Source organism: Typopeltis vanoorti, chromosome 12 (assembly GCF_054136105.1).
Source record: "Typopeltis vanoorti isolate ZY-2024b chromosome 12, IOZ_Tvanoo_1.0, whole genome shotgun sequence".
In the NCBI taxonomy this organism is placed as follows: domain Eukaryota; kingdom Metazoa; phylum Arthropoda; class Arachnida; order Uropygi; family Thelyphonidae; genus Typopeltis; species Typopeltis vanoorti.
In genome coordinates this window covers 11,985,261-12,011,069 of record NC_143560.1, presented here as the reverse complement: position 1 = coordinate 12,011,069, position 25,809 = coordinate 11,985,261, and the positions used below count along the sequence as shown (strand labels likewise).

The window sequence follows — 25,809 nt, the reverse complement described above, 5'->3', positions numbered from 1 at the left end:
GTATGCCTTTTCCAGATCAACAAAACTTAAATACAGATCTTTGTTATATTTCCGTGCTTTCTCAACTAATTGTCATAAAGTGAAGATCTGATCCTGACAGCCTCTATTTGGCCTGAATCCAGCTTGTTCTTCTCCTAGCTTTTCTTTCACAATTCTTCTCAACCGTTTCTCAAGTATACTGGCATATATCTTACCAGAAACATTCAATAGGGATATACCTCTGTAATTCTCACATTCAGTTTTATTTCCCTTTTTATACATGGATAATATTAGAACTCTACTCCAATTGTCAGGAATTCGTCCCTCTGTCCAGGTGTTCTGAACTATGCAGTGCAACCACCATAAGACTTATACCACCATGTTTGAGCATTCGAATATCAGCTGCTTCTGCTGCTTTCCACATTTCAAGCCTTTGATAGCTTTTTCTGCTTCAAGTATCGATAAGTATTCCTAACTGTATGCCTGGTCAGTGTTTTTTACCAATGTGCTAGCACTGCTTGTTTCATTTAGCAATTTTTCAAATTACTCCATACTTCATGGATATCTTTTTCCCCGATTTTCATGTCACCTTTATCATCTCTAACTACTTTTACAGCACTCTTTCCTCCATTTCTAAGCTTCTTCAACAACTACCACAATATCTTACCACCTTCTTTATATTTATTTTCTATGTTTTTGCCAAAGTCCTCCCATTACTTTTGTTTAGCTAGTTTTACACAGTCTTTCGCTTTCTTACATTTGTCTCTGTATTCTTTAAGAGCACAAGCTGACTTATTTGACACAGGAACTTTTGGTATGCTTTCTTCTTTTCCTTCACTGCCTCTTTAACTTCCTGTGTCCACCAGGGAGTTCTGATTTTTTTATCCTTATAGACAACCTCACCATATGCCTCTCTGGCAGAATCAATGTTTTCTTCAGATTTTGCCACTGAATCTCCAAGGTTTGATTCCTGTTCTCAAACTCTTTCATTTTTTTTCAATAATCTTTGTGTATTTTAGTCTACAGTTCACATCTGAAAGCTGCTCAACTTTTATTCGCTTTAAAACATTCTTACATGTCATTCTTTTCAATATGAAATTCAGTTATATCCTGCTCAAGACTAAATAGTGATCACTTCCAATTGCAAATGCTCTGCGCACTCTGGTGTCCTGCACCAGGGAGAAAACATCACTATCAACAATAGCATAGTCAGTGAGACTTTTCTTATTCCTTGCCTCTTCTCTCCATGTGAATTTGTGCACATTTTTATGTTGGGACATGGTGTTAATAATAACCAGTCCATGTCCTGAGCAGAAATCTAACAGGTATTTGTCATTATTATTAGCTTTGCTCTTTTCTCCAAATTTTCCCAAAACATTTTTGTATGTCTGACAATCACTTCCTACTCTGCTATTTAGATCCCCAACAAGGACTAACTTTTCCTTTTTCATTGTGTCAGTAGCTTTCTCTAGAGCCTCAAAAAATTTCTCCACTTCTACTTTAGTAGAGCCTTCTCTGGGACCATAGGCACAAATAAATCTCATTGTCCAGTTCCCCATTCTAATATTTGCCCAAATCACTCTACTTGATACTGCCTGCCATTCAAGAAGATGAGCCTCGTATTTTGTGTTGAATACTATGGCTTCTCCTTCTTTTCCTTGATTGTCATTGCCTGAATATAACATGTTGTATTTATTGCTCAGAAAGATCTCACCAGTTTTTGTCTTTTTTGTTTCAGTCACCCCTATTATGTCGATCTGGTACTTATCTAATTCCTCAGCTAGCTCCATTTCTTTGCCATTCAGACTTCTTATGTTGATAGTACCAATCTTTAACTCTGGTGATGTTGAGTTGGGGTGAGTCCGCTAAATCTCAAATTGCCAGCCTATCCTCTTTTATTCAGTATCCAGGTATGGTAGGAAGTCAACTGAATAAATTTATATATAATAGAACACTAAATTAGCTATAAACAAGACAGTGTTCATTCCAATTTTAACTTAAGAATTTGAGAGCTGGATCAGAAACAAAACACTTGACCAAAGACTAGAGACTGCTGATATGAGTGTCCTGAGAAAGATTAGGGTCATGAACAGATGTCATCAATGGCAATATCATATTAAAAACGAGGATATTAGGAAAGAACTTGACATTGTCAGCATCCAGAATGCATTTGCAGAGCTAATCTTAGGTGGTATGGTCACTTAAACAGAATGGGAGAGGAAAGATTAGCCAAACAAGTGTTCTCTGCCAGGTTGGGAGGAAAAAGACCCAGAAGAAGACCAAGATATAGATGGATTGATACAGTAAAATGTGGCTTAGAAAACAGAAATATAAGACCTGATAATATTGGAGTCTTGACTGGTAACAGATTGATTTGGAGTAAAATTGTAGATAGGAAGTTAGTGATGATGTATGTTTTGTGTTCCATGTATTACTGTCATATCCTGTACATCCCATGAGGGTACATGTCAGGAATTTGATGATGAGATTTTCAACAGCAGATGACTCGTATATCTAAAACTCGAAATCAGAATTACACTTGAGATTTTTTATATAATTAAGAAAGATCACAAATACTTCTTCTTCTTCTTCGAAAAATGGGAGGCCTTTGCCTCCCATTTTTGGGTTTCATAACTCACTACAAGGTTCAGTCGTTACTCCTGCACTCAACTATCTGTATTTCTCTGTGAAGCGTTGTGTTCTTAAGACTGGTATGCCTGCTTTGTAGGAGGAAAAACCCCAGATAAACTGGGGTGAAAACCCTCCGGTCCACGTCCAAGATCAGCTAACTTGGATATGTCTCAGAAAGATCCTTTAGCTCCTAAAATGAGCTACGAGAATCGAACGCAGGACACTCCTTTCCCAAGCATATGGTTGCGGAGCGCGTAACCACTCGACTAACTGCGCAGACAGAAATATGTTAATTTCATCATCATCATCATCATCATCAAATTCCTGCCATGTACCCTCAAGGGGGTGTACAGGATATGACAGTACTACATGAAAAAATTACATCATTACTAACTTCCTATCTACAATTTTCCTCCAAATCAGTCTGTTACTTGTCAAGACTCCAACATTATCAGATCTTATATTTCTATCGTCTAAGGCACTTTGTACCGTATCAATCCACCTATATCTTGGTCTTCCTCTGGGTCGTTTTCCTGCCAACCTGGCAGAGAACACTTGTTTTGCTAATCTTTCCTCTCCCATTCTATTTAAGTGACCATACCATCTGAGATTAGCTCTGCTAACGCATTCCTGGATGCTGACAATGTCAAGTTCTTTCCTAATATTCTCATTTTTAATATGATATTGCCATTGATGCCATCTGTTCACGCCTCTAATCTTTCTCAGGACTCTCATATCTGCGGTCTCTAGTCTTTGGTCAAGTGTTTTACTTCTGACCCAGCTCTCAGATCCATAAGTTAAAATTGGTTTGAACACAGTCTTGTATACAGCTAATTTAGTGTTCCGACTAATTTCTTTCTTATTCCATATGAATTTATTCAATTGACTTCCCACCATACCAGCTTTGCTGATTCTGTTGTCTATTTCTATATTTAGTTTACCATCTTCAGTAAAAATTGTGCCTAAGTAGCTGAAATGTTTTACTTGTTCCACAGGTTCTCCATTCACAACACAGTTGACATTTTCAATGATTCTGCCTATTTTCATTGTCTTTGTCTTTTTATTGCTGACCTTCATACCATATCTATTACAACAGCTATTCAATTTAGTCAGAGAATCTTGCAGACTTGTAGCGGATTTATTTAGAAGTATAACATCATCTGCATAAAGCAAAGAGCTGACATTAACATCTCCAATTTTGATATCAGGTTTAATACCACATTCCTTCATAATGTGATCCATATAGATAATGAATAACAGAGGGGATAATGTACATCCTTGTCTCACACCAGATTTAACATTAAACCATCTTCCTGTACTTCCTTCAATTCTAACTGCTGACTCACAACTCAAATAAAGACTAAGTATTGCTTGATATAATGCCCCATTGACACCATATAACTGCAGCGTATTGAATAGCTTCTCTCTTGGCACCTTGTCATATGCCTTTTCCAAATCGACAAAACTTAAATACAGATCTTTGTTATATTCCCATGCTTTCTCGACTATTTGTCGTAAAGTGAAGATCTGATCCTGACAGCCTCTATTTGGCCTGAATCCAGCTTGTTCTTCACCAAGCTTTTCTTCCACAATTCTTCTCAACCGTTTCTCAAGTATACTTGCATAGATCTTGCCAGGAACACTCAGTAGGGAAATACCTCTGTAATTCTCACATTCAGTTTTATTTCCCTTCTTATATATGGGTACTATGAGAGCTCTACTCCAATCATCGGGAATTCGTCCCTCTGTCCAGGCTTTCTGAACTATGCAGTGCAGCCACTGTAAGACTCTTATACCACCATACTTCAGCATTTCTGGTCGAATATCATCTACTCCTGCTGCCTTTCCACATTTCAAGCCTTTGATGGCTTTTTCTACTTCAAGTATGGATATGTATTCCTGACTGCATGCCTGGTCAGTGTTTTTTATCACTGTGCTGTCATCACTGCTTGTTTCATTTAGCAGTTTTTCAAGGTAATTACTCCATACTTCAAGGATATCTTTTTCTCCTGTTTTCATTTCACCTTTATCATCTCTAATTCCTTTTACAGCACTCTTTCCTCCATTCCTAAGCTTCTTCAACAACCTCCAGAATATTTTGCCACCTTCTTGATATTTATTTTCTATATTCTTGCCAAAGTCCTCCCATGACTTTTGTTTAGCTAGTTTTACACACTGTTTAGCTTTCTTACATTTGTCTCTGTATTCTGTAAGAGTAAAAGCTGACTTATTTGCCAGGAACTTTTGATATGCTTTCTTCTTTTCCTTCACTGCCTCTTTAACTTCCTGTGTCCACCAGGGAGTTCTGATTTTTTTATCTTTGCACACAACCTCACCACATGCCTCTCTGGCAGAATCAATCAATGTTTCCTTCAGAGTTTGCCACTGAATCTCCAAGGTTTGATTCCTGTTCTCAAACTCTTTCATTTTCTTTTCAATAATATTTCTGTATTTTAGTCTACAGTTTACATCTGAGAGCTGCTCAACTTTTATTCGCTTTAAAACTTTCTTACATGTTATTCTTTTCAATATGAAATTCAATTTTATCCTGCTCAAGACTAAATAGTGATCACTTCCAATTTCAAATCCTCTGTACACTCTGGTGTCCTGCACCAGGGAGAAAACATCACTATCAACAATAACATAGTCAATGAGACTTTTCTTATTCCTAGCCTCTTCTCTCCATGTGAATTTGTGCACATTTTTATGTTGGAACATGGTGTTAGTAATAACCAGTCCATGTCCTGAGCAGAAATCCAACAGATATTTGCCATTATTATTAGCTTTGCTCTTTTCTCCAAATTTTCCCAAAATATTTTTGTATGTCTCACAATCATTTCCTACTCTACTATTTAGATCCCCAACAAGGACCAACTTTTCCTTTTTCATTGTGTCAGTTGCTTTTTCTAAAGCCTCAAAAAATTCCTCCACTTCTACCTTAGTAGAACCTTCTGTGGGACCATAGGCACAAATAAGTCTCATTGTCCAGTTCCCCATTCTCATATTTGCCCACATTACTCTACTTGAGACTGACTGCCATTCAAGAAGATTAGCCTCGTATTTTGTGTTGAATACTATGGCTACTCCTTCTTTTCCTTGATTGTTATTGCCTGAATATAACATTTTGTATTTATTGCTCAGAAAGATCTCACCAGTTTTGGTCTTTTTTGTTTCAGTCACCCCTATTATGTCGATCTGGTACTTATCTAATTCCTCAGCTAGCTCCATTTCTTTGCCATTCAGGCTTCTTACGTTGATAGTACCGATCTTTAACTCTGGTGATGTTGAGTTGGGGTTTGTTTTCAGATTTGTTCCAGTAGCTGACTTTTCGCTGTTCACCCTGGTTCCCTGGCGAAAACAACGGGGGCCTTGTTTAACCGGGCGACGCCCCAGCCGGCATGAAATTTCGTCATGTTGTACCATCATTTTTTATTTTGGAAATATGTTAATTTTAGAAATAAAATTCTACTCAAAAAATTGAAATATGCATGCTGTATGTGTGTGTGTGTGTGTGTGTGTGTGTGTGTAATACTTTATAAAAAAAAAAATGCAGCCTCCCAGCATGGAAGGGACAGTAATATACTGTCAAGCAAGTTCTCATCTGATGATATCATTCGTACTTACAGTTAGTTAATATACGAAGTTTATGTTGCCATTCCTCAAAGAATTGCAGATATTCTGGAATATCCTGCAAACGTGGGATGTGATTCATATCGAAGTACTCGTGCAAAGATTATAATAGAGTTGTTTCTCAGCACAGTATTTTGCTCTCTTCCTGCTGCATGTGTTGTTTATTTTACCAATTTACAGGCCAGTGTGCTTGTTTTATTAGATGAGAAGAATTAGTATTTCATCTGAAAAACACCAGTACCTCTGACTTGTGATCACATAATTCTGCACTGTTTAAAATGACTCTCTATGTTCACTAGGCATCTACAGATGCTGTATGGTCATTCCGATGCTCGGTAACGTGCCACAACAGGCTTTGTCATGTAGTCCTGTTTGCTTTTCTGGCATCCTCAATTCTCTGAAGATCAGTCACTCCACACACACACCATCCATCCATCTCATTGATGGTCTACCCCTTCCTCTTTTTCCAGGAACTTTACCTTCTATTACTGTTCTGAGAAGTCCTCCTTCCATCCATTCTATGTATCCAAAATATTTTAACTTTCTTCTGTCAATTTCCTTAAGGAGCCTTAAAGATCTATTGATCTTTTCTAACACCCATTCATTTGTATCTTTCAGTATTTGATATCCTCAACAGCCTTCTGTAACGCCACATCTCAAAAGCAGAAAACTGTTTTTTATCTGATTTCTTTAGGTTCCAAGTCTTACATCCATAAGCCACTGTTGGAAAAACAACTGCATCCAAAATCCTCCACTTTGTTCCCATGAAGATAGATTCGTCCTTCCAGATTTTAGACAGGTCTCTGACTGTTGTTTTAGCCATTCCTAACCTTTTTCTAATATCTTCTGAACAGCAATTCTTCACATTAATAATGGATCCCAGGTATACACAGACTTGCTGACTTCCTCAATTCTTTCTCCATTAAGGTACACATGTTTCTCAAGAGCTTCTCTGTTTGTATTTCCTTTGAGAACCATAATCTTTGTCTTGCTAAGATGGAGTCGAAGTCCTGTGTTATTACTGATCTTGTTAACTTTGTCAAGAATTAGTCCTAGTTCTTCCATGTCATTACAAAGGAGTACTGTATCATTAGCGTACCTCAGATTACTGATCAATCTACCTCCTATCATAATTCCTGTCCTGAGCTCATCCAATGCTTCATGCATGATGTCCTCTGCATATATACTAAACAAGTGAAGAGAAAGTAAACATCCTTGCCTAACTCCTTTTCCAACTTGAAGCCAGTCAGTCAATCCAACACCTGTTCTTACTGTGGCTTCTTGCTTCTTATACAAGTTGGCTATCAACCGGATAGTGTGTTGAGGAAAACCCATTCTTTTCATTACTTCCCACAGTTTCACATGCTCAACACAGTCAAAAGCTTTAGAGAGTTTCACATGCTCAACACAGTCAAAAGCTTTAGAGTAGTCTAAGAAACACATTACCAGAGGGAGTCTGAATTCTTTATATTTTTCTATGACCTGTCTAAGGCAAAGGATCTGATCTCTGGTGAAGCGTTTTTTAGAGCTGAGGCTGATTCTAGGAATAAACTCTCATATTTAAACTTGCTGCAGTGTAGTAAGGTGGCTTTCCTTCCAGCGTATTTTATGACAGGTGTCCATCCAAAGCATGGTCAGCAAGTTCTGAGTGGCTGTATTGGTGGAAAATGATATAATCCTTATGTTCAGATATCCTGATATTAGTTGTCCTGCCCTTACCTTTCCTAAAACCTGCTGAAATGACAGAAAAGTAATTTATCAGTCGGTGGAATTTAATTCTTTGCATATCTATATCACTGTTAACTAGCATTAGAGGCAATTACAAATATAATAATTAAATTCTAATTTATTTCATTGTAATTGTTTCTTATAGATGGTATACAATTGTTGAGTTGTAGTAGCCAGAATAGCTCATTATCCATAACTGCTGAACCTGGATCGCTTGTTAGTGAAGCAACTTGCATTCAAGATCCTACTTGGACCCCATCTGCTATCTGTGGATCTATCACAGTCCCATTGTCACAATCTAGTCCTTCTTATAAAGTTGATTCTAGTAAAACAGGTTAGAACTTTGCTATCTTTCAATATTCAAATAAAGCTTTACTTAAGAGCATTAAACATTTGAAATTCAAATGTCTTACTTGTCCTATACTGTTGTTAAATTCTGAATAAGAAGAATTATACAATTATAGTATCTCATTCAGAGTTTAACGTGATCTGCCATTCCTAAAGCAAATTCTTGTTAATCAGAACTAAATAGTAAAATTTTGTCTAATATTGTACTTCACTTAATTGTAAAATAAATTGTAAGATATAAGTAACAACTTTGAATTGTAAGCAGGTTCACAAAAAGGATTAATTCTTAGTAATTTATATGTATGCTGTAAACTATGCACGGGACCTTGGAACTTAATCCCCTTGTTTAGAGTGCCTGCCTAGGGCAAGACACGAGATTCAGAGTATGAGTAACGCACGCAAAAAGATATATCATCCGCTAGAGTCCTATTTGGCACTGTTCGTCATGCGATGTGGCAAGGACAATCGCCGGCACTGAATTTGGCGCTAGTTGTCAAAGAGCCATGCGCTGTTCATGAAAAGAGAAGAACCAATCGCAGAAGAAAGCATGAGATACAAAACCGAATAGCAGAGCCGAAAACTCTCTCTTAGCTCTTACTCTCTTGCTCTTGTGCCAGCTCCTGTTCCAGTATTCCAGTATGTAGATGCCGAAACTCACAGAGACCTCTAAGGTGATAACCTATGGAATGATGTCTTGTAGTCAGAAAATATGCACTCCTCAGATAGCCAAGACAGATACGACACTGCAGGGTCATGCTGTATGTTACTGACGAAAACTCGATGTCTACCTGTGGTATGTGGTACGGTCTCCATTAGAGAGAAAGGTCTATGGAACAGGAAGGAGGAACTGCCATCTGAGATATTGAGCTGAGAAGGAAGGTATGACTTCAGTCCCGGTAAGAAATTCTTTGTCTTCACATTTTGGAATCATAAAGAAGGGACGTGTATGATCTTAATAAGAGTTCATGTTGAATGTATGCGATTAATGTTTGTTCCAAGGAAACGTGGCTTAGTAATCACTTTGTTCCTCGAGAACAGGTTGTGATATCTTAATTAGTTCCTTGAGAACATGTGTTAAATAGTTTAAGCTCATAGAGATGTGCGAATTGAGATAATGTTAGTTCCTTGAGAACGTGTTAAGAGTTAAGTAAGATTCATTTGGAATAAGATTTTAGAGTAAAGGACTTCAGGAATTTAGTTGTAGAGTAGGAAAGGTGCTGAAATTAATTTGCATGTTCAAGTTGAGTAACATTTTGTATGTGCATGAGTTTACGTTTGATCTCAGTTGATTGAAATGTGTGTTCTGTTAGTGTGAATAAAGTATGATCCTTAGATAATCTGCTAAATAGTCAGATATTTTAATGAATTTTGAGTTGTATTGTTCTGAAGGAAATTGCTTAACCTTGATAATTAGATGTGAATTAAGTTTTCATAATATGTGTAAATTTTATGTTTTGTGTTAATTTAAAGTATGTGCTTGCATGACTTAATTTCATCTTTACCACTCATAAAAAGTTCGAATCTAAGCGGGAACCCAAATTATTAGCATAGGACCACCATGACTGTAATGTGTTTAAGGATAGATTTAATTTTATTGTGGGTCTTTGAAGTAATGGTGGTATTGTGTTTTCTGATCATTGATTCCTGGATATTATGCTTGCAATTATCTAGACGCAGAGTGGCGCAGTACAAATAAATTTTGTCTGTGTCGAAATAGGAATCAATTATCAGAAGAATAGAAGGGCTGGTTCATTCATAAGAATACCTCCTTTTATTCATACTCAAAATATAATATCTCTAAAATAAGAAGTAAGCCAGATGTATTAAGAACTGCATGGTAGAGAATTGACAGGTGATAACAATAGAGTGTATGTATAGGATAAGAAAAGATATATGAGACAACATAATAAAATATATAGATAGAAAAAGAACAAAAAGAATAAATTATAACGAGAAAGAGCACCTCCCCCACACCCAGATATAACACTGTAAGAAGGAACAAATATTAAAATATATATGTCAAAATCAGGATAATTGTAATTAATTAATTAAAAAATTAATTAGATAGTAATTTAAATGTTCATTTTTAGAGAAAGACAACATATACTATTATATTAATTAAAAAACTTTAATTAATACTTCCTATATTTCAGTAATGTTATATTACCATCTTCAGGGAACATAAAAAATAATGATATGTGCACGCAGGCACTAACGCTAAACAAATATGGCTGAAGACAATAACTGAAGTCGGTCCTAGAGTTCTAAAAGGTGCCACCTAGTGGGCTGAATTGGATAATAGTCTTGGCTGTTGGGCTCATGTTCTAAGAATGCAAGAATCCCATATTTGGGGAGTTTTTTAGAGCTGAGGCTGATTCTAGGAATAATCTCTCATATTTAAACTTGTTGTGGTGTAGTTAGGTGGCTTTCTTTCAGCGTATTTTATGGTGAGTGTCCAAAGCATGGTCAGCAAGTTCTGAGTGGTTGTATTGGTGGAAACAGACATAATCCTTATGTTCAGATATCCTGATATTAGCTGTCCTGCCTGTTTGGCTGTAGTAAGACAGTTTGCAACTACAAGGGACTTGGTATACTCCAGTTAGGTCTAGGGGAAGTGACTGTGACTGCTCCTTGGGGGGGGAGCGGATAAGAGATGCCAATTTTTTTATGGTTTGTAACAAGTTGTCAAGTCATTTTTTTTCTTTTAGGATTTTTGTTAACTTCCTGTTATGGGGGGGGGGGTTGAGTTTAATATTTTTTGGATTTTATGGGGGTTGTAGCAATTGGCTACAAAGGTGTTAAGAATATGGTTAAGTTCAGTTTAAATATGAGAGACTTAGAACATCAGTCCAACAGCCAAGACTACTACCCAATTTAGCCCACTAGGTGGCACCTTTTAGGACTCTAGGACCGACTTCAGTTATTTTCAGCCATATTTGTTCAGTATTAGTGCCTGTGTGCACATATCATTATTTTTTTATGTTCACTGAAAATGGTAATGTAACATTACCGAAATATTGGAAGTATTAATTAAAGCTTTTAAATTAATATAATAGTATACATTGTCTTTCCCTAAAAATTAACAGTTATGTATCACCAATATATAAGTTTATCTACAAGAATTAGATAATAATTTCTTAGGTATTAATTAGGTAATTAATTTGTCATAGCTTCAAGTAAGATTTGGGATACATTCAGAATGAATGATGTTGTTAGAATTTAATTAGAATTAGTTCAGTTCAGCATTCTGCTAATCTTCAAAAAATAGAATACACTAAGGTTTAGGAAGATTATACACTATTATAGTTTCACAAATATGAAAGGAATTTTTCTTTTAGAGTAATATAGACAGTACCTCACCAGTAAAATCTAAAATATCAGTTAATTTCCTTGACATAAAATGACTTCAAGGCTGTACATCCTGAACATGAATTGTCATTGTTCTAATATTAGTTATGTGTAATTCAGTTCATCCTTTACCATCATCTTTATTATTAAACCCTTTGCACTCAGTGCCCATGTGTAAAAGATTAGTTCTACAGGTCTGTCATCTGTAAGATTAGAAATTGACACCGTCTGCTAGCTCAGTTGCATCATGTCTATGTCATGGACTACAGATCAAATAGCCTCTCCCAGATGATGCATGCAAATTGCTCTGTAATACATAGGCCATCTGAGAGATTATGTTTCTTTTTTTTATGGTGGCACTAACAAAATGTCAGCCAATTTTAAGCTAAATATTTCTCTTTCTGGTTTATTGGTGAACTATTCAAGAGAGAATGATATATACATCTGATCCAAAAGAAAATGTTAAAAAAACAAAGTATACAAAGACATTTTTACTTCTCTGATGGTGAAACAGTGGCCAAGCTGACACGAATGTCAACTTGGCCACTGGTGGCTTATTTCAGTGCAGTAGCATCCAAGGATAAGCCACCATTTTCCATTGTCATCCCAGAAATTGCAATCCAGCCATAGGGCATGCCATTTGTCATAGACACGTGATCTTAGAGGATGCTTTGGGATGGCATCCCTACAATGCCAAATGAGCACAAAGAATTAAGATTATTTATTAATTTGCAATTTCCTCTAGCACCAGAGTTTGCACTTGTTTGGTTGAAGATACTTTATTATTAGCACCTGAATTCCATGGAGTCAGAAGAACTCAAACACACTAAATTCATCAAACCATGCCTTAAACTCATTCAAAATATTTTCATTCACTACTCTCCAGCAATTCATTCCACTCACTACCACCTCCATTCAAAGAAAAACCTGCTCCTCACCCCTCGCCCCTTTGCCTGCACACTCCTTATAGTTTCCAGAGATGGTCTCTTGTTCAATCCTCTTCCTTCATTTTATGAAAATGGAGAGGGTATGACAACTGATGTGGATGATATAAGGTCTTCCTTGATGAGTATCTAAGTCTCTGTGAATGTTGTTTTTCTGTCTCTCTCTCTCTCTCTCACATTTAATCCTGCGTGAAAGGGATCTCCACTACTGGATGATCTGACCTCTGACTTATCATAATTATTGACCAATTATTATTGTTATTATTGATTATTAATAACCTGATAACAGTTATTGGCTTATAGGTATTGTGTAGTGGAGGTTCCTGATTAAAGTGTTCTGGAAAGACAAGTTATTGTTACAAATTTTTTTTATAAATTCTGGTAGACTTACTATAGTAGTAAATTTAGTTCAGTTTAATTTAGTTTTAGACTAAGCTATATTTATGTTATTAAATATTCTAAGTATCATAGTGCAGGATATGGCTCCATTATGTACCAGAGCAGTGGTGTCCAAGTCATCTTTGTTCAAGAAGCTCAACTTGGAAGATTATGTGTGGTGTAGTGTCTATGAAATGTACTGAGAGCGATGGTTTCAAGGCCAGAGTGGTGAGAGAATGTGCAGAAAGTTTGTGAGGATAGAATGACAGAAGTGTGGATGGGCTATGTCAAGAGGACAAAGTGGTAGACATGGAGAATAAGTATGAAAGTGTGAGTGTTTGAGAGATAGAGCATAGCAAAGGAATGAGAGAGTAAGTAAAAATAACCTGAATAAATGATAGCATGGAAGATATGAAGAATGACAAGGGTTTTTGCTAGCCTTGACAGCCAAGTAGTTATCATATCCACTCTCCATTACTGCAACCCACAGGCTGCAGATTCAAATCCTACCAGAAGTGGATGTTTATGAATGTCTTTTAGGTGTGAGATGAATTTCCTTGCCCCAGTACATGACCACCACTCTACTTATTGAAAACATGAAGTGGTTTGAAAAAGTTCCATATATTGGAACGTTTTCAAACTCCTTCAAGTTTCCTATGTAAAAAATTAAATAAGAAATACAAAAATAAATAAATAAATAAATAAAATTAATAAAAAAAATCCTCAGCTTAACTATAGTAAATGTACCATAAGATGATCAGCATTCATTTTAGACAAATTATGGACTCTACAACTGTGTTATAAATAACTATTTTAATTTCGTGAGGTTCGACCTTCATATTAAAGTCATCATCTGGAGTATACACATGTATACAGAGACAAGCTGAATTACATTTCACACAGTATGCTAAAGAGACAATGTTTGATCAACGATTATTCTACTGGCATGACCTCTAGTGAAAATAGAATAAAATAAAATTAAAATTAAAATGAAAAATAAATAAATTAATTAAAAAAACTGCATCAAAGCTATATTCTATTTAAGATAACATAAGAGAAACATTCTTTCATCTAGATAGTTTTATTACAGTAACAATGATGTCCTAATTTAACATGACATTAAGATTCTGGATTCCCTATGGTCCTATTTATAGTAAACTCTTAGGGAGAAAGGTTAAGTGTGTAGATTGTCCTTCCATATTCTTGGGATTTTTAGACCATCATTATTGTTAAGATTAGATTGTGGATGATAAGAATCTCACAGGCTTCCTTAAATTTACGTTCATACCATGTTTTGGTGTGATGTAAACAACAGGTGCTTTTCCAGTCAATTCTATGTAAAGTGTTCAGGGCATGATCAGAAAGGCTAGCTTCACCATAGTTATTATATTTAATGTGTCATTTATCCTTTTGATAGGAATTGTGCATCCTGTTTCTCCTATATAGGGTAGAACAGGTGCAATAAATACAGTATACTCCGTGGTGGGCCAGCGGAGGGAGTGGGTCTTTGGATGAGTTGAGTAAGCTCTTTAATTTTGCAGGAGGTTTAAAGGTTGCTTTAAGATTGTATTTCTGTAGTATTCTGTTTATTTTATCTGATGTCCCTTTAATGTATGGAATGGTTACAGTTTTATTGTAGTCTAGTTTATTTTTGTTTTTAAGTGAAGGCTTGTAGAGAATTTTGTTGATAGTATTTTGGCTGTAACCATTTTTTAGGAAAATATTGCTGATAACTTTAAATTCATCTTTAAGCACTTGTTCATTGGAGCAAATCTTCAAAACCCTGTTTTTTAGAGTATTAATGATACCTAGTTTTTGTGTTGGGTGGTGGTAGGAGTTTATGTGTCAGTTTCCAGTACACAATGAAGGAAAGACTGCCAGAAAGACGACGTGTGACAAGTGTGTCTAGAAACGGAAGTGTGTTCTGCTTTTCAAACTCAATTGTGAACTGCATGCATTTGTGTTGTTTGTTTAGGTGGCTGAGGAAAGTGTCTAATGTCTGGTGGCCATCGGGCCAGATAGCGAAAACATCATCAATGTATCTAAGCCAGACTTTGGGTTTTAAAGGAGAGGAATCTAGAGCATATATTCCATATAAAAGTTATCAATGGGGGTGGGGAGTGGGGATAATAGTGAGCCCATGGCTGTGCCTTCTTTTTGTAGGTAGAAAGCATTTTTCCACACAAAATAACTAGAATGTAATCCATGCGCAAAGAGCGGCATGATATCGGGAGGGAATTTGTCCTGTAAAAGGATTGTGTCATTGATTAGGATATTCGTGAAGAGGGCAGAGACTTCAAAACTGACTAATAAATCATCTTTTTCTAATGTAATGTCTTTGGTTATGTTTATAAAGTGTTGTGTGTTTTTAATATAAGAGGGGGAATGACCTACCAACTCCATGAGTGTTGACACTAATTTCTTGGCTATCAAATCATTGTCTTTTTAGCATACTGTGTGAAATGTAATTCAGCTTGTCTCTGTATATATGCATATACTCCAGATGATGACCTTAATATGAAGATCGAAATGTTGGGAAATTAAAATAGTTATTTATAACACAGTTTTAGAGTCCATAATTTGTCTAAAATGACAAAATCATCTTTTGTGGGTAGGAACCATATAAAAAATAGTTGTAATGAAAGAGAGAGAGCCTGAGAGATTGTAGAAATGGTGGCTGATGAGTAGTAATGCTGACAAGAGAAAGGAAAAAGCGGTGCTAGTGAAAAGAAAGAAATGTTTGACTAATTGAGAAAGGGAAGAGTAAGGAATGAATTTTATATGGTTAGTTATTCGTGCAAGGTTCATGAACACGATAGAAATCTTGTTTTTCAGGTGCAGAGATTAATGATGAGCCTAGAAAGTAAAAGTGAGAGTTGATATTTCTGGTAAATACAAAAGATTTGAAAGGTGACATATATGATATGAGGGAAGAAATGAATGAGTTACTGGAAATAGTGAAGGTGAGTCTGTTGCCATGGTATGCCAGAAGTTATTTTTTTTACATGGAAAGAAAAAAATAGTTAGATAGGACTGCAGTACTTTTACCCAGTTCTGTGTAGAATGTTTAACAAACAAAGCACTCAGCGCAGGTGCACTGAAATCTTTAGTCTTGTTACAGCAGTATCCAGTATTTTATTGATTTTTTCTGCAAACAGGCAGTATTCTAAAATACATTTCACAGCAGAAAATTTCTTTGTGAATATTTATATTCACAAAGAAAATAAATATTTATTTTGTTATTTAGCTGCTAATATTTGGCTGGTTTATACTCAGCAGCATTTTCAAAGCACAAACAATTTGTTAGTACACAAACTGCAACAATTAGTTAATAGTGAGAATGGTTTGAAATTATAATGGGCAACATAAAGCCCTAATTTTGCACCATCTATTGTTGGATAAAGATTAGTTTTACAAGTATTAAGAGGTTTATGGAATGTTTCATAGCTGCTGCTCATTCCAAAAATCAGGACCTAGAAATATAATTTAAATCTATATAGCCAGAAAAAAAAACAAGTTTACTTTCCCAAGCTGTCAGTCTACTTTATATCAATGTTATTATAGGTGATGTTAAAAAAATGTTGACAAAACAAAGGAATACATTCTTGAATTCTCAATATACATTACACATAATTATACAGAAATTGACCTTTTCTTTAAGGTGGGTTTAAAATGTATGTCACAGCACAGCTCATCACAACTGAATTTGTTTTTTTCCTTCATTTATTGTTCATCATAAAGGGTGAATTTATATATAAATTATAAAATATTACATGCTATAGTACGCCCACAGATTCGAGACCCTTCGACACTTCTGCGCATCTCACAAAAAAGGAGAATCCATTCCGATAATAGGGTAATCAGTCCATCTTCTGGGATGAGCTGTTTATTATTACATGTCAGAAAATTAACTTCTCTTTTATGATCATTGTAGTTTTTAAAGTAGTAACTATTTTGCTTGTATAACAGTCTGGAAATTTTATCTATAAAGTACATGATTTCACGTGTTGTCGACCAATTCATGTGTCCTTCATTTCTTTCTCCCCTTCAGCATGAATCAACTATTCTTGGCACCAAGCCAAGGACAGCTCTGCAAAGTGTGGACGAACTATACCTACCTTCTTCATGAAAACAAGAAGGTAGGTAGCACTCACTTTTCAGAGTGCACTCATGCGACAGTTATCTTGCAAAGACACATCTTTGACTTGCTTTGCAAAATAATTGTATTTTTTAAATAACAATATTATAAAGAATCTGCATTGTGTATAATTTTCACGTATTTGATTACACGAAGCGAATTCATGTTATGAGCTGTGAAAATAAGCTTAGCACTATTGAACCTACTTAAGGGATAAAGCTGTTGCAAGAATAAGATGTATAGATCCACTACAATATTTAATTAGATTGCCCCAATTTTAATTTGTGTTTATAATGACCAGTTTATTTTGTTTATGAAATAATATTGTGGAAAAAAGTACAATTATTAGTTTTAAAGTAATAGCTGGTCTGTTACATATGTGTCCAGATGTATATACCCTAAGTTTAATATTGAAGTAAATGAATGAATGGATTGATTTCATTAAATACTTATTTATTGGAAATGATACCCACAATTTAATTTAAATGTGTATATGATATGGAAAAAACCTACATATTTTCTCGCAAGTGTACGAGATTTATTCTTTTCAAGTAAAATTGCATAACTATTACACATAATGGCAGCTCATTTTTTGTGATCACAGCAAACAACAGTTGGAAGTGCAACTTCCAACTATTGTTTGCTGTGGACTATGTGTGGGGGTGAAAAGGATTTTTGGAACTCGAAAGCAGATATTTAGGAAGTCTTTCATGTAGAAAGAAAAAAAGGCAATGAAGGAAAAGAAGAAAGCATATCAAAAGTTCCTGGCAAATAAGTCAGCTTATGCTCTTAGAGAATACAGAGATAAATGTAAGAAAGCTAAACACTGTGTAAAACTAGCTAAACAAAAGTCATGGGAGGACTTTGGCAAGAACATAGAAAATAAATATCAAGAAGGTGGTAAGATATTCTGGAGGTTGTTGAAGAAGCTTAGAAATGGAGGAAAGAGTACTGTAAAAGGAGTTAGAGATGATAAAGTGACATGAAAACGGGAGAAAAAGATATCCTTGAAGTATGGAGTAATTACTTCGAAAATTTGCTAAATGAAACAAGCGGTGATAACACAGTTGTAAAAAAACACTCAACAGGCATACAGTCAGTAATACATATCCATGCTTGAAATAGAAAAAGCCATCAAAGGCTTGAAATGTGGAAAGGCAGCAGCAGTAGATGATATTCGACCAGAAATGCTGAAGTATGGTGGTATGAAAGTCTTACAGTGGCTGCACTGCATAGTTCAGAAAGCCTGGACAGAGGGACGAATTCCCGATGATTGGAGTAGTGCTCTTATAGTACCCACATGTATGAGAAGAATTATGGAAGAAAAGCTTGGTGAAGAACAAACTGGATTCAGGCCAAACAGAGGCTGTCAGGATCAGATCTTCACTTTACGACAAATAGTTTAGAAAGCATGGGAATATAACAAAGATCTGTATTTAAGTTTTGTCGATTTGAAAAAGGCATATTATAGGTGCCAAGAGAGAAGCTATTCAATACGCTACAATTATATGGTGTCAATGGGCCATTAGATCAAGCAATACTTAGTCTTTATTTGAGTTGTAAGTCAGCAGTTACAATTGAAGGAAGTACAGGGAGATGTTTAATGTTAAATCTGGTGTCAGACAAGGATATACGTTATCCCTTCTGTTATTCATTATCTACATGGATTACATTATGAAGAAAAGTGGTATTAAACATGATATCAAAATTGGAGATGTTAATGTCAGCCCTTTGCTTTATGCGGATGATGTTATACTTCTAAATAAATCCACTACAAGTCTGCAAGATTCTCTGACTAAATTGAATAACTGTTGTAATAGATATGGTATGAAGTTCAGCAATAAAAAGACAATAAAACTAGGCAGTATCGTTGAAAATGTCAACTGTGTTGTGAATGGAGAACCTGTGGAACATGTAAAACATTTCAGCTACATAGGCACGATTTTTAGTGAAGATGATAAATTAAATATCAAAATAGACAACAGAATCAGCAAAGCTGGTATGGTAGAAAGTCAATTGAATAAATTCATATGGAATAAGAGAGAAATTAGTCGGAACACTAAATTAGCTGTATATAAACAGTGTTCAAACCAACTTTAACTTATGGATCTGAGAGCTGGGTCAGAAGTAAAACACTTGACCAAAGACTAGAGACCGCAGATATGAGAGTCCTGAGAAAGATTAGAGGCATGAACAGATGGCATCAATGGCTATATCATATTAAAAACGAGGATATTAGGAAAGAACTTGACATTGTCGGCATCCAGGAATGCGTTAGCAGAGCTAATCTCAAGTGGTATGGTCACTTAAACAGAATGGGCGAATCAAGATTAGCAAAACAAGTGTTCTCTGCCAGGTTGGCAGGAAAATGACCCAGAGGAATACCAAGATATAGGTGGATTGATACGGTACAAAGTGCCTTAGACAATAGAAATATAAGATCTGATAATGTTGGAGTCTTGACAAGTAACAGACTGATTTGGAGGAAAATTGTAGGTAGGAAGTTAGTAATGATGTAAATTTTTTCTCATGTAGTACTATCATATCCTGTACGCCCCTTGAGTGTACATGGCAGGAATTTGATGATGATGATGATCAGTCTATTACTTGTCAAGACTCCAATATTATCAACATCAGATCTTTGCCTTTTTCAGATCGACAAAACTTAAATACAGATCTTTGTTATATTCCCATGCTTTCTCGACTATTTGTCGTAAAGTGAAGATCTGATCCTGACAGCCTCTATTTGGCCTGAATCCAGCTTGTTCTTCTACTTTTCTTCCACAATTCTTCTCAACCGTTTCTCAAGTATACTTGCATAGATCTTGCCAGGAACACTCAGTAGGGAAATACCTCTGTAATTCTCACATTGTTTTATTTCCCTTTTTATATATGGGCACTATTGGAGCTCTACTCCAGTCATCGGGAATTCGTCCCTCTATCCAGGCTTTCTGAACTATGCAGTATAGCCACTGTAAGACTTTTATACCACCACTTTTATACTCCTGCTACCTTTCCACATTTCAAGCCTTTGATGACTTTTTCTACTTTAAGTATGGATATGTATTCCTGACTGTATGCCTGTTGAGTGTTTTTTAAATTTCATTTCTTTTCATGAATCTCGATGAGTCTTTGGACTCCCTGGAGGTGTCAAATAATAACAATAATTTATTTTATAACTAAGTGAAAATTTTTCTACCTGTGTGTTTGAGAAAGTTGTAACAAGTTTTTTTGCTTGATTGAGTAGTATTTTATAAAGACTTCCCTGTGTGAAAAAAAAAAAAAAAAAGATTTACAATATAATGAGTGTGCAAATGACTGTGTATGCAAAATTGTTTTACAGTGTAGTGAGTTACTTGAGTGAGAGCTGAAACTTCTTATGAACTCATTATAACATGATGCATTACTCAGGAAAACCAATTGAAAATCTTGTATCCCTGTCTTGGAGGTCAGTATGGGCTACTCACAAAGCCAAGATTGGTTTATTCAAAATATCAGAAACCTGAGATGAAATAATGAAGTAGCCAAGACGACCCTAAACAAAGCTTCAAAATTTCAACAAGATTGATTCAGCTGTTTCTGCATGATGCCTGAACAAACGCACATTATTTCAGCTGTATTTATATATAGGTTAATTTTACTATTACAGCATAAAGTAAGTTTATAGAAACTAATTTGGCCATATCTGACCATTGGATCTAAAAATTAAATGGCTACAAACATCTTAATTTACTAGATATTAAATCAGTAAATTTTGCTTGATGAGAAATTATATTTTTGTTTAATTTACTTGGTAAGAAATTATATTCTTTAATTACGTGATAAGAAATTATATTCTTGTTTAATCCTTTACCTAAGTCTAAGCAAGTAAAGCCTGTGAATGTACAGGTAACTCTTGTTATATGTGTTTTAAGGTTACACAGTGGTCAGCGTTCATAGTGAAGAATTTCTGGAGACACGACACGTGTTGGAATAATTACTTAACATTAGGAAAATAACATTTGGTGTTTAGGCTTCTGTATTGAGGTCATCATCGGGAAAAATACACATATATAAGATACAAGCTACATGACACTGCACTACACAAAAGTAAGATGAATCAAATGCTTGTTATTCATTTAACCTAGTCTTACCTCTTGTGGAAAAATAAATAAATAAAAATAAAGTAAAATAAAATAAATTTCTAAATACAGGTAACCCTCATATAACGTGGTACTTATACAACGCGGTTTCGATATAACCCTGTCTACAAATTGTAGTAACCCTTGTTCAGTGCGGTACTTATACAACACGGTCTACAAGTTGTAGTAACCCTTTATCTTTTCATATGTTTTTCACCGTGTGACTTGAAAATCAAATTTTATCTTAAATTTGATTTTTGATAAATTTGCATCTGCTCATATAGCGCATGTAATTATAAGTAGCAAATTTATATTAGAGGAAATACCCTTTAGTATGCATTTGCATCAATTGTTTACCATCGAAAGTGTTTATTGTTGAAAATTGTCTTCATTTTTCTGCCAGGAAAGCGCATTAAAATCATAAGTATGTTAATCTCAAGCTAAGCACTTTATTTTTATGGTGAGTTACATACATAATTAATATGTAATGCTTTTTTTTATGTAAAAAAAATACTTTTATAGTAATGGCCACATATTGCAACAAAAGCGAAAAACCAACATTGAAAAGAAAATTTATTTCTCTCGTAGAAAAAATTAAAATCTTGGATCGATTGAAAAATGAAGAAAAACCAGGAGCTGTTGCGAAGACTTTGAATTTAAACGAATCAACAATTCGAACGAACAAAATGAACATAAAATCTGAGAAAGTGTTTATTGCTGGGTCAACAGTAAGTGCAAATCACGTTGCTCGTGTACGTGATATTCTAATGGAAAAATGGAAAAATCTCTAATGATATAGATAGAAGATTGCACTCAAAAGAAAATTTCTTTGGATGAAAATCTTGTTAAACAATAAGCTCTCACAGTTTATAAACATTTATGAGGCAGACCAGGTGTTTAATGCAGATGAATCCGGGTTATATCGAAAAAAAATGCTAAAACGCACCTATATTTCAAAAAATGAAAGATCAGGTCCTGAATTCCAAGTTTCTGAAGCTAGAATTACTCAATTTTTGTAGTAATGCATGAGGTGATTACATGACAAAACCAATATTTATTAACTGATCCTAAAATCTTCGTGCTATGAAAGATTAAAATATGCACTTTATTTTATTTTGCCTAAAACATTTATGCATTATGTGCAATGAAGTTTATGCACAATTTGTAATTTTTATAATTTTGTATTTGTTTTATAGTTTGTTTTCATAACTTACATGAATTATCTGAATTAAATAAAAATATATTTTTGTTGGATATGCCATTGTTGTTTATATAATTTAAAAAAAAACGATTTCAGAACATAACCCTACTTTTTTTGTGTGATCGAAGTCTCACATAACGCGATTTATATAACGCACCATTTCTATGGAACCTAACATCCGTGTTATGAGGGTTACCTGTATATATATAAAACACATCACGATAGGGGTGGGACAAATGGACCTCTGCATTTCATGTACACTAATGCCAGGAGTATTAGGAACAATAAGGAAGAATATTTGGCCTTGGTTGGCTTTTCCACAGGTTATTGGCGTTAGTGAAACATGGCTGACAGAAGATGATATAGTTAGTGGGATTGAATGTGTAGGGTACAGTGTGTTCAGGAGGGACAGAGAGAATAAAATGGGGGAGGAGTGTTATTGATGATAGCTGATGAACTGCAACCAAGGAGAATAGAAGTTGTATTGCAGGATAGTGAAAAGAGCTCATTTGAGGCTATTTGGTGTGAGATTGAGACTAACGGAACAAAATGTACAGTTGGGTGCTGCTATAGTCCAGGTGATGGAATAGATGGTGGAGATAGTATGCATAGGCAAATTGATGAAATGAGTGCAAGGAGGGTAATTATTATGGGAGATTTCAACTATAGTAACATTGATTGGAAGAAGGAGAGGACACATGTGAGGAAGAAACTGGATTTTATCCAATTACTGAGGGATAACTATCTGAGATAGCATGTAATGGAAAATACTAGGGGTTCGAGAGTGCTGGAACTAGTAATAGCATCTGAGAATTTGACTACAATGAATATGACATTTGTTGCCACTTATTGGTGAGAGTGATCATAGGGTCTTGACCTGGGAGGTGGCTAAATGTGTGAAATTTTCGATTAAGACAGGGTACATGTGGAATTACCGTGCTGGCAAGTATGACAAGCTTAGGAGATTGCTTGGTTCAGTGCCATGGCATGTAAAACTGCAAGGGCTGGATGTTGATAGGGCATGGGATGTGGTCAAGGAGCATTTGCAGGAGATTATGGCTGACTGTATACCTAGAGTGCGAATAGTAAATCAAGTAGGGTTAAATGGATGAATAACAATTAAACTTGAGTTGCAAAAAAAGAAACAACCCTGGAAGGAATTTAAGGAGAAAAGTGACCTGCAGGCACATGAACGGTATAAAGCACAGGCCAGAAGGGTAACGAGTGTGGTGAGAAAAGCAAAAACTGATTATGAAAGGAAATTAGCCATACAAGCTAAAGAGAATCCCAAACAGTTCTTGCAATATGCTGCTAGTGAAAGAAAAACTGTACATAGCAGAATGATTTTAAGGAATGCCGATGCTAGGGGGGTCACTGAATCAGTCGATATAGTAGAATTACTTAGTGAGCACTTTGCAAGAGTATATCATCCACGTGGTGACATTGAAGGAATGAAGGAACCGTTAGTTTATATGGGAATTGTGGTGAACGAAGTGGAGGTGAATAGTCTATTACAGAACCTTAATGTGAATACATCTGTGGAATTGGATGGTATATCAGCACAGGTCTTACGTGAAACGGCTAAAGAATTCTCAGTGCCCTTGACTTTATTGTTTAATCTGAGTCTCGGGTCTGGTTTAGTCCTGAAGGGGTGGAAAGAGGGGAAAATAGTTCCACTGCATAAAGGAGGATCCAAGACTATTGTTGCAAATTATCGACCGATCAGCATATATCAGGAGTCGTTATCAAGGTCTTGGAGAAAGTAGTCAAGGAATAAATACAGGAATGGATTGATGAAAATGAGATACTGTATGGGGGACAGCATGGTTCTGTGAAGGGTAGATCATGCCTCAGTAACTTGCTCAGGTTTTATAACACAGTGATGATGGCTGAACTGGATAAGGGTAATGGATTTACAGTGATACTTCTGGACCTGGCTAAAGCCTTTGACAGGATACCACATGGAGGTCTAATCCGTAAACTGCAATATATGGAAATGGATATAGGGTTGGTGAGATGGATAGGAGGGTGGTTGATGGAGAGATACCTGAGAGTAGTTGACTCAGGAGTAGAGTCCAAAAGTCGGCCTGTGATTAGTGGTGTGCTGCAGGGTTCTGTTCTTGGACCCCTGCTGTTTAATTTGTTCATTAACGATATAGGGAAGGATCTGAGAGGAACAGTTCATTTGTTCGCTGGTGATGCTAAGTTGGGTAGAGCGATAGTGAATGCCGAAGATGTCAAAATTTTGCAGGATGATTTGGATAGATGGGTGGTCTGGCTTAAGGAGAATGGATGTCAATCTAACATGGAAAAATGTAAGGTTATGCATTTTGAGGTGAAAAGATTAGCAGCAATATATCGCATTGGTGGAATTGTACTCCGGGAGATTGATGAGGCCAGGGACTTGGGAGTGTTGGTGGATAGGGAGTTGAAGTTTAGTGGGCACATCGCAAAAGTTGCTAAATCAGCTCATCAAATCACTTAGATGCTGAAGAATATTTTGACGAGCAGAGATAAGCAAGTTATTGTTCCTCTGTATCGAGCCTTGATAGCACCCCATCTAGATTACTGTGCCCAAATCTGGTCACCTAGGTTTCTTCTTCATGGGGAGGAGGTTGAGAGGATCCAGAGGTAGTGACCAAGATGATAGCAAGTTTATGGAATGAACCTTATGAAAACAGGTTGAAAATTTGTGGGTTGCAGAAATTGGTTGATAGGCAGAAAAGGGGAGATATGTTTGAGACATTCAAATTGCTGAAGGGTTTCTATAGGATTCCTTTCTTCTAGGGTTACACGGTGATCAGCATTCATTTTAAAAATTTTATGAATTTACAACCGTGTTAAAAAAAATTTTTTATTATCCCGACGTTTCGATCTTCACATCAAGATCATCATCTGGAGTGGAAATAAGTATACAGAACAAGCTGAATTACATCATTAACTGTAAGCTAGAGAAACAATGATTTGATCACATGTTATTCTACTGGTGTGACCTCTGGTAAAAAAAAAATAAATAAAATAAAATAAAAAATAAATTTTTGCATCAAGCTAAATTCTATTTTTACAATGACAGGAATAAACATTCTTTCAGATGGTTTTCTTTCAGAACCAATTGGTGTCCTATTTTTAGTGTTACAATTCTTATTTTTGATTTACAATACTGGATTTTCTACAGTCCTGTTTATAGTTGTTCTTGGTGAGGAAGGTCGAATATATACCTTCCATATGTTTGGGATTTTTAAACCATTGGAGGGTTTCTATAGGATTAATTCAGAGGATATTTTTGAGAACAGGACTGGTGGTGGGAGGACTAGGGGACATCCATGGAAGCTGGGCAAGAGTGTGGTTAGTAAGGGTGTTAGA

The 25,809-nt window shown here is 35.6% G+C and overlaps 1 protein-coding gene across 1 annotated transcript in view; it reads left to right on the top strand.

Annotated features, from left to right (window-relative positions):
- The window catches only part of Tsc1 (tuberous sclerosis 1 protein hamartin), a 315,684-nt gene that overhangs the window by 179,829 nt on the left and 110,046 nt on the right, over window positions 1-25,809 (top strand). The window contains exon 10 of the mRNA XM_090401542.1: window positions 8,114-8,302. Within this exon, the coding sequence (XP_090257668.1) occupies window positions 8,114-8,302 (189 nt within the window). The remainder of the gene's footprint in view (window positions 1-8,113; window positions 8,303-25,809) is intronic.